Source organism: Saccopteryx bilineata, chromosome 2 (genome assembly GCF_036850765.1).
Source record: "Saccopteryx bilineata isolate mSacBil1 chromosome 2, mSacBil1_pri_phased_curated, whole genome shotgun sequence".
NCBI lineage: Eukaryota > Metazoa > Chordata > Mammalia > Chiroptera > Emballonuridae > Saccopteryx > Saccopteryx bilineata.
This window is the reverse complement of record NC_089491.1, coordinates 233432778-233449356: the sequence shown is the minus strand read 5'-3', so window position 1 is coordinate 233449356 and position 16579 is coordinate 233432778. Positions and strand designations below refer to the sequence as shown.

The window sequence follows — 16579 nt, the reverse complement described above, 5'->3', positions numbered from 1 at the left end:
GTCAGACACAATCAATATTTAAACTACTTTTCTAAAAAAATTTCAAGATTATACTAACCGTCATTCCATTAAATAGTTGTGTACTTGTTTGCACAGAAGATATTTCTTGAAAAGAAAGAACACTGCTGACATACTTGCTTGTGAATCTGTCCACAATATTAAAGACACGCTTCTCGCTGCTGTTCCACCACAGCCTGACCATTGCGGGCAGGTCTTTCAGGGTCATGTGATATACCGAGCAAGCCAAGTGTGGGATGTGGTAGGGAAGAGCTGTCGTTTCTGAGGGAAAACCAGATTCTAAGTTAGTAACATGTATTTTGTACATACATGAACAGACTAATACGAGTATTTTCCTTAGAAAAGCCTAACTCTTCAATATGAGTGCTAGAGCTCATAAAACAGACATACCAAAAAAACTGAAATTCTGTAGAAAGACCTTTCCTCACATATTTAAAATGAACGTTCAGGATGACAAAAGGAAGTAAAAAGATTCCCAACTGACATTGGAAAATCAGTCTACAAATAGCATTCCACATTTCACATGAAAAGTCACAAATACCACAAAATGCATGTATTTCAGAAAAGAGCAGGAGTCTGGTCTCTTTTATTCAAAGTCCCAGGACACTCAGCTCAGCCTTGCAGTCCTGCCCTCAGAGTTCTATGTATTAGAGCTCCTTCTCAGGAAACACTGCAACATGCAGTACAGCCAGCTGTCCCCTGAGCTGAAATCTGAGCTCCCACAGTGAAGGAAGCAAATTTTATTCATCTTTGTTTGAAGGAAGCAAATGTTACTCATCTACAGTCTACCTGACTGTAGACTACTTATTTACAGGCTACAAAACATTATCACATAAATACTTGCTTACAGAGTAAAGATAAGTCTCAACAAACTAGGTTTCAAAAATGTATTAAATTGGTCTGACCAGAGGTGGTGCAGTGGTAGACCGTTGACCTGGGACACTGAGGACCGAGGTTCGAAACCCCAAGGTCGCAGGTTTGAGCACAGGTCATAGACACGACCCCATGGTACATGGTAGCTGGCTTGAGCGAAGAGTCATTGGCTTGGCTGAGGCCCCCCCCCCCCCCCCCCCCCCGTCAAGGCACGTATGAGAAGCGATCAATGGACAACTAAAGTATCACAACTACAAGTTTATACTTCTCATCTCTCTCCCTTCCTGTCTGTCTGTATTGCTTTAAAAAAGAGAAAGTACTACATTGTTAAGAGCCCTATGCACAAGATCTCATAGTATGTCCTATTTAGAGAAGTACAGAAAGCCTTGGGCTTGGGCCCAGGTCTGGGCTTAGCTACACCCTCAGGTCTGAACCTCATCTCCTGGAGAACCACAACACACCTCACTGACCTCTAATACTCAGCTGGAGCGCTTCCGTAAAGAAGGTCTTAGGCTCCTTATTGGCGAGCTCAGGAGCCGTCTCTGCACAGGTTGGATTTTCTGGCATGAGCCTGAACAGGTGATAGAGCAGTTTATTTAAACTCTTTGTTTTTCGGAGATACATTGAATACAGAGCCCGAAGCTGGTGGAAAGAAACAAGTGTGTAGTAAACCCAGTTAAACCAAGACAGTCAGTAGAAAAGAACAAGTCAAAATATAATAGACTAGGCACGAATACAAAAAAAAATTATTAATTTGAGCAATTAGAATGATGTAGAAGAGGCCCACAAAATATGCCATATCCTTCCTTTCCCAATGTGTCATCTGAGGGTGCTGCCCCTTCCTCATAAACTAGCACACACGGTCACAGTCCCTCATTGTATGGAACATATTTCTCATGCCTCACTGACTCACAGGGAGACATGTGCTCACGCCTTTCTCAAACTGTCTCACTGTGAGTCAGCTCCCTGCACCTGAAGATTGAACCATGATTCTGTTCACCCCCCCCCACAGATGACTCACTTGCTCCTCCCAACTCTTCCACAGAAGTGCTTAATCTTTCAAAATCTTGCTTAAGGCCCTGGCCAGTTGGCTCAGTGGTAGAGCGTCGGCCTGGCGTGCAGAAGTCCCGGGTTTGATTCCTGGCCAGAGCACACAGGAGAGGCGTCCATCTGCTTCTCCACCCCTCCCCCTCTCCTTCCTCTCTGTCTCTCTCTCTTCCCCTCCCGCGGCAAAGCTCCATTGGAGCAAAGATGGCCCGGGCGCTGGGGATGGCTCCTTGGCCTCTGCCCCAGGTGCTAGAGTGGCTCTGGTCGTGACAGAGCAACGCCCCGGAGGGGCAGAGCATCGCCCCCTGGTGGGCAGAGCGTCGCCCCCTGGTGGGCGTGCCGGGTGGATCCCGGTCGGGCGCATGTGGGAGTCTGCCTGACTGTCTCTCCCCGTTTCCAGCTTCAGAAAAATACAAAAAAAAAAAAATCTTGCTTAAAACGAATTCCATTTTCATGGCTGACCCCACCCTATATGACACACTACAGCATCCCTTTTGGACAGAGAGCACAAACCAGTAGGCCAAAACGTCTTGTTTTATAAACCAGGAAATTTCACCCAACAGTATGGACTTCTGGTTTCTTTTTTAACATAGAACACAATACCGCTGGGCACCATGTGGCACCTGTGAGCCCGTATTCTAGACCCCACGGTCCCTCAGTGAGGCAGTGCTTCTCCTCTGTTCACTGTGATTTTGCAGTTCCTGTACCTGATGAAGCACCTCACAGTACCAGGGCACCAATTTCCAAACACTATGTGTGCTCAAAGACAAGGATCAAGCCAAAGGATTTGGAATTGATTTTCTTTTTTAAGGTAAAAAAGGGAGATAGTGAAGGCAGGCTCCCATATGCACCCCTGCCTGGAACCACCTGACAACCCAATCTGGGGCTGATGCTCGAGTATCAAGTTATCTTTAGTGCCCAGGGCTGACGCTTGAACCAATCAAGCCATGGCTGTGGGAGCAGAAGAAAGAAGGGGGAGAAAGAAGGGAGATAAGTAGATGGTCCTTTCTTCTATGTACCCTGACCAGGGATCGAACCCAGAACTTTCACATGCCGGGTCAATGCTGAATCGCTAAGCCAACTAGCCAGGGCCTCAATGGGCTTTTAAAAACATGTATTACCAGCCTGACCAGGCGGTGATGCAGTAGATAGAGCATCGAACTGGGACGCGGAGGACCCAGGTTCGAGACCCCAAGGTCACCAGCTTGATTGCGGGGTTAACTGGTTTGAGCAAGGCTCACCAGCTTGAGCCCAAGGTCACTGGCTTGAGCAATGGGTTACTCGGTCTGCTGCAGCCCCGCAGTCAAGGCACCAATGAGAAAGCAATCAATGAACAACCAAAGTGCTGCAACAAAGAATTGATGCTTCTCATCTCTTTCCGTTCCTGTCTGTCCCTATCTGTTCCTCTCTCTCTGTCTCCCCCCCAAAATCAACTCTCTCCCTACCCCCCAATAAATAAATAAAAACATGTATTACCTAACAATACCACTCCTAGGTATATGACACAAAAGAAATAAAAACACATGCACACAAAAATTTATACATGAATGTTCACAGAAATTATATTCATAACAGCCAAAAAGTGGAAACAACCTAAATGTTCAACAGGTGAATGTGTTACATTCACTGTGATATGTAAATGAAATGCAGACTATTCCTACAATAAAATGAAAAAGATGATGCATGGCCATTTTCAAAGTTTCTGAATACATGATGACAAGACCAAAATTCCTACACAAACAGGCCTCAATTTGCTGCGATTTTTTTGAGATCAACAATAATTCAAGAAACAAATGTAAAAGCCCAACCATGAACTCTTAAATTTTATCATCAGCATATAAATAACATTAGCTCAAGTCACATAAATGGCAGACCTATGGCAAAATAAAGTGATTTCAACTAGATTAATGCTGCCTCTGTGAACTGATTTTCCCCTTATAGCTACAAATGCAAAAACCCATATGTTCACTTATTTGTATCAAGATATATGCTATTTGCAGCAATAAAACTATAACTTAAAGTATTCTGAAAAATCAGAGGAAATGAATGTCATACACTTTAAGATGAAGTGATAAACGTTAAGTCTTTCAGTACTGAAGTGTCAAAGAACAACAAAAAATGAAGGCCCTGTGGTTCAATGGATAGAGCATAGGTCCAGCATGCGGACATCCCAGGTTCAATCTCCAGTCAGGGCATGTGGATGTCCTGGGTTCAATCCCCGGTCAGGGCACACATGAGAAGCGACCATCTGCTTCTCTTTCCCTCCCTCTCCCCCTTCTCCCTCTCTTCTCTTGCAGCTAGTGGCTTGACTGGTTCAAGCATTGGCCCCAATGCTGAGGACAGCTCAGTGGATTTGAGCATCAGCCCCAGATGGGGGTTTGCTGGGTGAATCCAGGTCATGGTGCATGTGGGAATCTATTTCTCCTTCTCTCACTTAAAAGAAAAAAACTCTATTTTCTAGGCTTCCTTCCTAGAAAAGAGATAATAGAGATATCTGGTGGCTGCAGAATAATTTTGACCAAAATTTTTTTTCTTTTTTAATTTTTTAGAGAGAGAGGAAGGGAGAGAGATGAGAAGCATCAACTCATAGTTGCCTCAGTTTAGTTGTTCATTGATTATTGCTCCTCATAAGTGCGTTGACTGAGGGGCTCAAGCCAGTGATTACAGAATCTTATCAGTTACCCCACACCAAGCTGCTGGGCTTGCACTCAAGCCAGATGATGCCACATTCAGGCTGGCGACTTCAGGGTTCCCAACCTGGGACCACAGTATCCCAGGTCAATGCTCTACTCATTGTGCCACCACCAGTCAGGCCAGACAAAATGACTACTACAAGATATTTTCATCATTTAGAGATAATATTTTGAATTACACTGGTAATATTTCATAAATCTTTCTCTATACACTAACATTTAAACATTTTTTCCCACTGATTTGAGAGAGAGAAAAAGGAGAGGGAGGGAGAGAGAAATTTGGGGGGGAGGGGGGAATGAGAAGGAGTGAAAGGGAGAGAGAGGGAGAGAGAAGCATCACATTGTTGTCTGACCATTTAGTTCTGTACTCAGTGATTGCTTCTCATACATGCCATGACTAGAGGTCGAACCTGTGACTTCTAGCAAACCAGGTTGATGCTCTATTTATTCACTGAGCCCAACAGCCAGAGACAACACTGTAAACTTCCTTAAGACAGAACTGTGACATAGTTACTAACCTGAGAAGCAGCAGCTTTGAAAAAAGTAAGTATTAATTTCCAGGTGAGGAGGTATCCCAGAACATAGCAGAAGTCGTCACTCAGCGGCTTAATCGTGACTATCTGTCCAACAGGAACACAGCCCAAGACATTTTCTAGCAAGTCCTCCTGAGTGCTAAGAATAGACATCAGTGCTGCTGGTGGGGACCTAAGGATGATAAAACACCACAATCTTATCATTTATTCCTTCTACAACTGACAGCATATAGAAACGTCAAACATATTAGAAAAATCTTTCTCTATTTTCCGAAAACCATTAAACAAGTCTCCCTTTGCAGATTCAACTTTGACTCTTAATTTCACATAATGGCAATTACAGAACCTGAAAGATGTAAGATATATAAACACATATGATTTATACATGAAAATACATTATATAAATTTTTCGATCATAAATACATAAATATATATATGTAATACATAGAAATACAGTATATACACATACAGGCTCTAGAAGTTACCACTTAAAGAAAAGATGCTTTTAGAAAACAACTATTTCAACTTTGTTTTATAGATTAAAGGAAAAGCCGCCATGACTCCAGCCCTTCAGGTGATGGGGAGCGAGGAAGGCAGCCGAGTGCTAGCAGGTCCTTATTACTACGTGATGGCCCAGAGGCAGATCACGTCTTCTGAGCACATGGAACACGCACACAGGCACTGAAACCCCGCTTGCTCATGAACTGCTGTGCTCAGAAACACTCTCAGGGGAGCTTGGTCTCAGCAAGTTAGACCCTGGTGGGAACCCCGCGTTCCGATCTCTCCTTTCTCCTGTGCTTCTTCTCCAGCCCACACACAGGTCCCCAGACTTCTGTCCGTGAGGGTCCTCCTCCAACCACCACCTCATGCACCAGCCTTTCTCTGTTCCAAGCAACGGTCCCTCCATCTCACCAGTCCCAGCTCAGCCACGTCCCACTTCCCACACCGCCTCCATGCATGTTATCATCTCTGGCAAGGTCTCTACTTCTGCTTGCTACTGTGTAAAATTTATGCTTCAAACTATTGCCAGAATCAGATGGTGACATTGTATCTTCTATCAAATAATCCCAAATCCTAAAAAATGTCATTTGTAAGTACCCTCCCAACTCCGTCAGTCACTCTACCACCCACCAGCTTCACACACTCATTCATTTCTTCTTTCCTTCAACAAATGGGCACCACTGATGAGTCTGCTTAGGTCAGGAACCATTCTGGATGCCATGAATACAACTGAGAACAGGAAGCAAAAACCTGCCTTCACAGAGCTTATGTCCCAGACAATAAAATCATGTAAGTGGTGACTACTGTACATCCCCAAGCACAGCCTGAGCACCCATGCCTCTGTGCCTTTGCACCTGGCACTCCCCTAACTGGCATGGTCTTCCTGTCTGACCAGCATGCTACCTAACCTGAAGATCCAGCACAAATATCTCATGTGCAAGACAGTCTTTCCTTCCTGGTGTACAACAGCGTGTTCCCATGACGTGCTACCCATCCTTTCTCTTAGCACCTGTCATACACCAGCTTCTATTACAGGAAGTATCGTCTATGCTGAATTGCAAGCTTCTTAAGAAAAAGAACACATGGCCCTGGCCGGTTGGCTAAGCGGTAGAGCGTCGGCCTGGCGTGCGGGGGACCCGGGTTCGATTCCTGGCCAGGGTACATAGGAGAAGCGCCCATTTGCTTCTCCACACCCCCCTTCCTCTCTGTCTCTCTCTTCCCCTCCCGCAGCCAAGGCTCCATTGGAGCAGAGATGGCCCGGGCGCTGGGGATGGCTCCTTGGCCTCTGCCCCAGGTGCTAGAGTGGCTCTGGTCACGGCAGAGCGACGCCCCAGGGCCAGAGCATCGCCCCCTGGTGGGCGTGCCAGATGGATCCCGGTCGGGCGCATGCGGGAGTCTGTCTGACTGTCTCTTCCCGTTTCCAGCTTCAGAAAAATACAAAAAAATAATAATAAAAAAAAACAAAAAAGAACACTTACTAAACACTCTATTTTCCCCTCAGTATTAATCAATACTTTGCAAAAAAAAATGGGTGCTCAAATGATATTTGGCCACAAAAGCTCCCATGTGGACAAAAAGAATTCTTTAATAACTAGTAGAAAACTGAAAATATGGTTTAATTGCTTCTTGGCCTTTTGACTAAAATCAACTGTGAAAACATGATTTAGGAGCAACTAAGATAAGAGAGAAACAATCTTTTTGGGCGAATACTGTATTTCATTTATATCTTACATATAACTTTAAAAGAACTGTTGAGTGAATGTACATCCTATATTTAGAGCTATTGTGTTGCCTCAGTCTTCTGCAGTCATTATAAGTGAGACAGATTATGAGGATATAATAAATTATTAAAAATTCTTACAGGGCTGGCTCTTCCTCTTCATCTCCGTACGACTTTAGATTATCCTGATCGTATTGTGGTAATTCCGGCATCAACCTGGATATCAGAGCATTATTTTAAATTATTTTATTTTAAATTGGCCATGGTTAAAATCATGCTTAAGAACAGAGAGACCAACACTTATTTAGTAATGAATATATTTTTTCATTTTTCTGAAAGAATTGCCTACGGCCAGGACTATCTAAACATAAACACTGCATGGATAGGACAGAACCAAAAGATCAAACCCTTGGCACCCCTTGTCATTTAGAAATGCATGGGTCAGGTTTATTTTGTTTTCCTTTTTTCTTTTGACATTTTTAATGACCAAGAGTTAGAACTAAATATATAATCTATTTGGTTAGAGCACCATAACTTCGATTTAGAATTCTTACTTGTACAGCATATAATAAACAGCAATTTGCACTGGTCGCGCTCGGAAGAGGAGTAATGGGGCCAGCGTATTTAGCAGAGTCTGAAGATGTTCCGGCAAATTTGTTTTCTGGCCAGCAGCCAATCTCGCAGGGAGCCTGTGATTCAACAGCTGATCCTTTGGGATATATGTTAAGGTTTCACACATGGGCTTCAGCATTGCATTCTGAAAGGACGTTTCAGATGTATCTTTGCTTTCTTCTGATGACAAAAAAGGAAAAATCGTGCATATCCCAAAACAAAATGAGAATTACAGTTGACTGATCCACAGATAATCAAATGTTATTAAAAAAAATGAAATAAAAACTTGACAAGCATTAAACCAATTGTAACTAGAAAACACAAACAAAATATACATATAATATCAAATAATCTCGAATGTTCAATGGTTTCTATTCTCATTCTTAAAGAAAGAGGTTTGAGCTATCAATGACCTGTATATCTGACTGCTATCTCTTCTTATTGCAGTGGTCTTCAATTCCATACCATTTTTTACTTCTTATCATGAACTGAGCCTGTGATATTCTGAGACACCTGAATGTCTCTCTGGCTCTTTTACTGCTGTGCCTAAAGACATTGTTTTGCATTTTTTGACAAGTAATTTTTTTTAATTTTTTTTTTTTTACAGAAACAGAGAGAGAGTCAGAGAGAGGAATAGATAGGGACAGACAGGAACGAAGAGAGATGAGAAGCATCAATCATTAGTTTTTTTTTTTGTTGCAACACCTTAGTTATTCATTGATTGCTTTCTCATATGTGCCTTGACCAGGGGGCTACAGCAGACTGAGTAACCCCCTGCCTGAGCCAGCGACCTTGGGTCCAAGCTGGTGAGCTTTGCTCAAACCAGATGAGCCTGTGCTCAAGCTGGCGACCTTGGGGTCTCGAACCTGGGTCCTCCACATCCCAGTCTGATGCTCTATCACTGCGCCACCGCCTGGTCAGGCGACAAGTAATTTTTAATGAGTCTCAATATTACTCCCTTTTTTACTTGCCTGTGACAGTCACCAAAAGAGGTAAGAGCAAACTGTGGATGCCTTGGGAAAAGAAATCTTTCCATTCACTGATGAGATCTGCAGGAAGCTTGCCAGTGGTCTCTGGGGTGGCGGAGTCAAAGAAGGCACTGAGCTCGCAGGCCAGGCCACAGCTGACGCAGGCGAACAGCTGCACCAGGGGCACCGAGCCCAGTGCGCGGTTCTCACTCGCCGTCTGCGGGACAGAAAGTGGCAGGTGAGCACACCTCTACCACAACATCAAACATCAGGCCCCACAGAAGTTCCTTTTAGTTCTCCAAATTTTAAAATAAAAAGCAGTAAAGTATATAGTCTCAGGAGACATTTTTTTTTTTTTACAGAGACAGAGAGAGGGATAGATAGGGACAGACAAACAGGAACGAAGAGAGATGAGAAGCATCAATCATCAGTTTTTCATTGCGACACCTTAGTTGTTCATTGATTGCTTTCTCATATGTGCCTTGACGCAGGACTTCAGCACACCGAGTGACCTCTTGCTCGAGCCAGCGACCTTGGGTCCAAGCTGGTGAGCTTTGCTCAAACCAGATGAGCTCGCACTCAGGCTGGCAACCTCGGGGTCTCGAACCTGGGTCCTCCGCATCCCAGTCTGATGCTCTATCCACTGTGCCACTGCCTGGTCAGGCTCAGGAGACATTTCTATAGTTTACATCAAAATAACTTTTTTCAAAATGAAATACTAGAAATAAGAGTCAACCGATTTATTCTGAGATGCTCTTATTTCTAAAACTATAAAAATAAATAATATTAAGTACCATTTACAAAGTGAAATGCAATAAAAACATTTATAATTTTCCCAGGATCCCTACTAATTAGGCACTATTAACTTATTTTAAAATAAGGAAACTGAGGCTCAACTAGGTCAACTTCACTCCCTAAGCCGCACCACACACAGGCTGCGGTGGGCAAGCAGAGCCTCTGGGCCATGAGAAGAGGACAAGCTCCCCTGAATCTGCTTGCTCTCTGAAGCATCACCCTGGAGATACTAACAGTGCATATGAAGCATAATTAGAAACAAAAAGTTCAAAAAGGCTGTCATGGGAAGATAAGACCTGAAAGGGCTGTGTAGCAGATATATGACAATGAGCCAGTGGGCAGGGCAGTTTAAGAGCAGCTAAAAGACGTGGTCACTGAATGACACTGGCAGACTTTAACCCTCCATCATGTCAGTCTATGAGACAGCAGCCGTGAGACCACCCCAAAAGCGCTGAGTACAGTCATCACTTAACACAGTGAAGTCAGTAGTTCCGGCACCTAGGTCCCTAGACATGCAAGGAGACCCTGCAGGGGTCAGGAGACACCAGGTGAACTCACCTCTAGCCAAGCGAGCATGGAGCACATGATGAAGTCCCACTCATTCTCAGCCAGCGGAGAGGAGCAGTACTTCAGAAACTGGGAAAGGAACCGCATTATTTCTATGTTTACTCCCAGGATCTCTGGACTCACTTCAGATAGATTACTGTGATAAAGACAAAGGCAAAGCATTAAAAATGCATTAAAGAATTATATAGGCCCTGGCCAGTTGGCTAAGTGGATAGTGTTGGTCCAGAGTATGGATGTCCCTGGTTTGATTCCTGGTGAGGGCACACAGGAGAAGTGACCATCTGCTTCTCCCTTCCTCTTCCTCTGCCCCTCCCACAGCCAGGGGCTCAACTGGTTTGAGAGTAGCCCTGGGTGCTAAGGATGGCTCCATTGGAGCATATCAGCATCAGGTGCTAAAAATAGCTCAGTACTAGAATATTGGCCCCAGGTGGGGTTGCCAGGTAGATTCCAGTCAGGGCGCATGTGAGAGTCTGCCTTCAATATCTACCCCCTACCTTAGGAAAAAAACCCAACTATATGGAGCCTGGCGAGTGGTGGCACAGTGGAGTGTCAATCTAGGATGCTGAGGTCCCAGGTTCAAAACTCCCGAGGTCACCAGCCTGACTGTGGGCTTATCTGGCTTGAGTGCAGACTTGCCAGCTTGAGCCTGGGGTTGCCACCTTGCCCATGGGATTATCAACATGATCCCAAAGTCACTGGCTTGAGCCCAAGGTCACTGGCTCAGCTGAAACCCCCTAGTCAAGGCACATATGAGAAACAATCAATGAACAACTAAAGTGCCACAACGATATTGTCTCTCTCCCTTTCTGGAGGCTCTCCTTCCTTAAGTACACACCCACCTTTCTCTTCCCCTTCTTCCACCAGGATTTTCCCTTTTTTCTCTCTTTCTCCTAAGCTCCAAGGGCTCTTCTTTTGCCTCTGTAACTTGTTTTCTAAAGCCCATTTCTTCTACCTCTGTGACTTTCTAAAAGTTATAAAAAAAATTGTATTTATTTATTGATTGATTTTTAGAGCCAGAGGAAGAAAAAGGAGATGGGGAGAGGAGGAGGGAGGGAGAGAAGGAGAGAGAAAGAGAGGGAAAAACAGAGGGAGAAAGAAGGAGAGAGGGAGAAAGAAGAGAGATGGAGATGAAGGGAGGAAGGCAGGGAGGGAGGGAGGGAGGAGACAGACATAGATATTATTAACTAGCCAGGCCTGTGACTTTCTAAATAAACCTTTTTATCAAAAAAAAAAAAAAAAAAAAAAAGTGTGTGTGTGTGTGTGTATATGTGTGTATAATTACAGACATTCTACTAGAAAATATTCCATTTTAAATCTTATATACTTAGAAAAGCGCACCTTAAATGTCTACCATCCTATTCCTCTACAAAGATCTGCCTATAAAACACATCCTCTGGGTCCAGGTTCTATATAGGGAGGAAAACATAGTGTAAAGCATCACCTACCAACTGAAAAGAAAAATATCTTCATGGTCTTTCTTCCAGCATATTAAAATTTTTAGTATCCCATGCAATAGCTCTCCATCATCTATGCTTCCAGTTTGCAGACAAGAATTCAAAATGGCAAGATGTCCAAAACCTCCTAAAGTAAAATGAAAAATGAAAAAATTTTAAATTTAATCCGTATTGCTATTATAGAAAAGAAAGTCTACTTTAAGATCAAAATTTTCTTGCCTGACCAGGTGGTAGCGCAATGGATAGAGCATCGGACTGGGATGCGGAGGACCCAGGTTCGAAATCTCGAGGTTGCCAGCTTGAGCGCGGGCTCATCTGGTTTGAGCAAGGCTCACCAGCTTGAGCCCAAGGTCATTGGCTTGAGCAAGGGGTCACTTGGTCTGCTGTAGCCCCCTGGTCAAGGCACATATGAGAAAGCAATCAATGAACAACTAAAGTGCCGCAACAAAGAATTGATGCTTCTCATCTCTCTCCCTTCCTGTTTGTCCTTATCTGTCCCTCTCTGTCACAAAAAAAAAAAAAAAAAAAAAAAAAAAATCAAAACTTTCTTGAGACATGCCAGCAGTTGGGGGTGGTCAGGGGTGCCAAACCCCATGCAATCGAAATCTCCATGACTTCTGCCTCTCCCCAAACTTCAGTCATCCCTCTGTATCTGTGGGGAGTTAGTTCCAGGACAACCCCACCCTGTGGACACCAAACCCCTAGAAGAACTCATGTCCCTAGAAGAACACAGACAGCCCTCTGTACTGTAGCTTCCCAGTCAGGGATATATAGGGGAAACTGCACGTTTATTGAAAAATATCCATGTATTGCATGGACCCTCTCAGGTCAAACTCATGTTGTTCAAGGATCAACTGTGTAATGTATTTCCTCTTCCTTTAGAGGCAGAGGGGAAAAATAATAAAGGCAGAGCAAGTTCTTTTATGTAATTAAAATTTTTTTTTAATGTTTTTGAGAGAGGCAGGAAGAGAGAGAGAGACAGGAACATAGAACTGCTCCTGTATGTGCCCTGACTGGGGAATTGAACCAGCAACCTTCATGCTCTGGAATGACGCTTCAACCAACCAAACTACCTGGCCAGGGCCAGAAGAAGTTTTTTAAGTCTTTTGTGCAAATTACAAGAGACTCAAGGTATGGGGCAGGAGAAGCAGGTTTACAGTAGTATGAATGGAAAATGCAATTATTATTACTATTACTTTAGATTTTATTTATTGATATTTAGAGAGGGGGAGGGAGAGAAAGTGGGGGGGGGGGAGAAGCAGAAAGAGTCAAGTTGTAGTAGTTGCTTCCTGTATGTGCCTTGACTAGGCAAGCCCAGGGTTTCGAACCAGTGACTTCAGAATCCAGGCTGATGCTTTATCCACTGCACCACCACAGGTCAGGCAGAAAATGCAATAATTATTAAATAATAACACAAGAATAAACTCACGCACAAACAACTGTAAATCAACTTTTGCTCATTCCATGTAACCAGAAATAACTGATTTTCTAATAACTAAAAGTATGTGTTTCAAAAGTGGTTGTCAAATATCAAACACCTGCCCCCCTTCGGTGTCCCACATGTTGGCTGCCTCCACAGGGCTGTGCATCTTCTGGTCTATGACAGCACAGCCCCATCTCGGCCATCCCCCTCCCTATTGACTACCACCCTATTGACTCCCTGCTGTCCCTGCTATGGCCTGTGCAGAAAGTCACCTACTCCCATGAGGTGTTACCATCCCCCACACAGTTGGGTCAACTGCTTCCCCTTCCAGAATTGCAAACCCCACCCAATCCCATAGCTGAACTCCAGTGATTGCAATAGTCCAGTTTAGTGCCATAAACACAATTTTTGACATCAGCCGAATGGGTGGCACTATGGCAACCCCTTTAGTGTTTGCTGACACTATCTTCTTCCATTATTTCAGACTTCCACACCCTTTGTAAAATGCACAATGCAGTTTCCACTCATTAAATAACTTGGCCTGAAGAGCCTGAAGTTTCTCAGTCAGAAAGTTCCCCTATCTGCGTCTGGACTCACCCCACACCTCCTCTTACCTTGTCTCAGAGGGAAGCCACCACCTATAGGCTGGCATTTGTCAGCTGAGCTGGAGAGCCCACCCTCTACCCTCCCTCGTGGGCTCAGTAGGAACTACACCAATTGCTCTGCCTCAATCTCCTATCTTCTCCTCCCACATGTACGCTCCCTTTGAACCTGCATTTGTCTCCGGCTCCCACCTTCTTCCTACCACCCTCTCGCCACCACTTAGAGCAGGCCATCCACCCTACTGGCTCAGCACAAGTCACTCCAACAGCGCCAGTGCCAACAGGCATTTCAGTCTCTAATTGTATTTGACCTTCTGTGGCACTTAGCACAGGTGATGGGTATTATCTAAAGTTCTCCTTTGCTACCCTTTATCTTTAGTCCTTATTCTCAAGTCTCCCTCCACCCACATACCTTTTAAATTCTGTATTCGTGTCCTTTGGTGTTGTGTCTGAACAAGTGATTCCTCAAAGATTTTATCACTACCTACATGACATGGATTTGACAGCATTTCTCTACCCAGTCAAGAGCCTGTTGCTATTTGAACGCTTAGTGCTTCCATCTCCCCAATAGTCCCTTCAACTCTAAGTCCTAACTCCCCTTCACATTCTCTCTTTCATATGCCTTCATGTGAGCTCTTTCTCTCATTAAGACTCTTCTAGTTGCTTCCCATCTAGTCGTCTTCCCAATTTCATTTCTAACGTCCATCCTTCACACAGCTGCCAAAGTATGCTTTCTAATGCAAATGTGCTACTTTTCCACCTAATGTGGGCTAACAGCTCCTACAGCTTCAAGTCCAAACTCAACCTACACACTAGGCCTTAGGCTCTGTTCCCTCCCACCACTGACTCCATCCTCCCGGGCACACTAACCTTCTCCATCAATTGAAGCTAAACTGAAGTGTCCGCATTCTTTCCCATATGGTGTACCTTCTCAAACTATGGCCATATGGAAAACAGTTCTTCAACACTCAGCTGAAATATTTCTCCTTGTAAAATCACCACTGACGTTCAAAACAGTGGAAAGCTCCTTTTCTGCCTCTTCCACACACAGGTTACATCAGATACTACATGATATAACTGCCTATCTTCTCTACAAAAGGGACTGAAACACAGCTAGTGTTCAAGAGTATTTATTAAATTAATAGATGAACTAACAGATGGCAAAGTGTCCAAAAGAGTTTAAAATACAACAAAGGCTATTCCTTCTTTTGCCTTTATGTGTTCAACCACTGGCTGACTAGGGAGAGAGGAGACAGCTCAAAAAGCTACAGATGAAAAAAGAAATGATTAGAGTATTTGTGGGTGGAAAATTTCCCTGAAGGTTGTAGCATTTCAGTCCTACAAAGTGGTAACAGACACTCTCCAAAGACACTCACCCTATTGACTACCAACTTGTTACACAGCCAAAGTATAAACCATAATATATCAGATATAATTTATCTCTGCTAGATTTAGGCTCAGATCTTAAGAGACACTTCTGTCATCTCAAGCAATAATTACATTAAAAGAGTATTATCAAGAAACTAACCATTCATACTGCAAAGATCTTCCTTGGTCCAGGCCAATAGGGCAGGTATACACTGAGCAATGAATTCTTTCTTGTCTTCTTTTGACAGAAACGGACAGAGACTTTGAATGGTGTGCATATTACCTTCCGTTAGTGGGAAAAAACTGTTTAAAGACAAGATAAAGTGTGAATTACATTTATCCTAAAAATCTATTACTTTGTAGATTTTTCTATGTCAGAACTTACACTATACATTACTCTATTTTAAAGTTACATAACTAAATTAAAAAATAAAATAGTCCATACTACTGATGCACCATAATTTAACTATTCAGTGAACATTTCGGTTTTATTCCCTCCATTTTTGCTCTGATAACGCTGCAATAAATGTCCTTGAGCACACATGCAATAGGCTAAATTCATGGAAGAATCACAGGATCACAGGATTTTGGCAACTTCAATTTGCTTTTCAGAAAAAAGTAACAATTTTACACTTTCACCAGAAATGTACATGACTGTTTTGCTGTGCATGTAATGAATCTTTTAATTCCTAAAAATAGGGTAGTTAAAATATGCTTCTTTTAATTTGTATTTCCCTTATTATTAAGGCAAATCCATGTTTTTTGTTTTTTAGCGAGAGAGACAAAGACAGAAAGAAGGACAGAGACAGATAGGAAGGGAGAGCAATGAGAAGCATCAACTCATAGTTGTGGCACCTTAGTTGTTCACTGATTGCTTTCTCATATGTGCCTGGATTGCGGGGGGCTCCAGCCGAGCCACTGCCCCCTTGCTCAAGCCAGTGACCTCAAGGTTTTGAACCTGGATCCTCTGCATCCCAGGCTGATGCTCTATCCACTGAACCACCAACTAGTCAGGGAAGGCAAATCCATTCAGTTTTATGTTTTATAAATAAATTACCTTTGACTATTCCATCTGTGAATTACTCGTTCAAGTCCTTAATTCTTTTTCTTTTGAGAGAGAGAAGGGGGAAAAGAGAGACAGACAGACAGGAAGGGAGAGGATGAGAAGCATCAAGTCACAGTTGTGGCACTTTAGTTGTTCACTGATTGCTTTCTCGTATGTGCCTTGACGGGGGGGCTCCAGCCGAGCCAGTGACCCCTGGCTCAAGCCAGCGACCTTGGGATCATATCTATGATCCCATGTTCAAGCTGGCTACCTCAGGGTTTCAAACCTTGGTCCTCAGCATCCCAGGTCCACAGTCTATCCACTGTGCCACTGCCTGTTCAGGTTTATTTTTTAATTTGA

The 16579-nt window shown here is 43.6% G+C and overlaps 1 protein-coding gene across 2 annotated transcripts in view; it reads right to left on the bottom strand.

Annotated features, from left to right (window-relative positions):
* Positions 1-16579, bottom strand: part of LTN1 (listerin E3 ubiquitin protein ligase 1) — a 57272-nt gene that overhangs the window by 7633 nt on the left and 33060 nt on the right. The window contains exons 19-27 of one of the 2 annotated variants that reach the window (XM_066259585.1): positions 15335-15477; positions 11773-11908; positions 10319-10463; positions 8965-9182; positions 7940-8170; positions 7527-7601; positions 5150-5336; positions 1362-1533; positions 59-279 (exon numbers count right to left, since the gene is read on the bottom strand). In XM_066259585.1, coding sequence (XP_066115682.1) covers positions 59-279; positions 1362-1533; positions 5150-5336; positions 7527-7601; positions 7940-8170; positions 8965-9182; positions 10319-10463; positions 11773-11908; positions 15335-15477 — 1528 coding nt within the window. Of the gene's footprint in view, positions 1-58; positions 280-1361; positions 1534-5149; positions 5337-7526; positions 7602-7939; positions 8178-8964; positions 9183-10318; positions 10464-11772; positions 11909-15334; positions 15478-16579 lie in introns of both variants that reach the window. The other variant, XM_066259584.1, reaches the window with a different exon arrangement.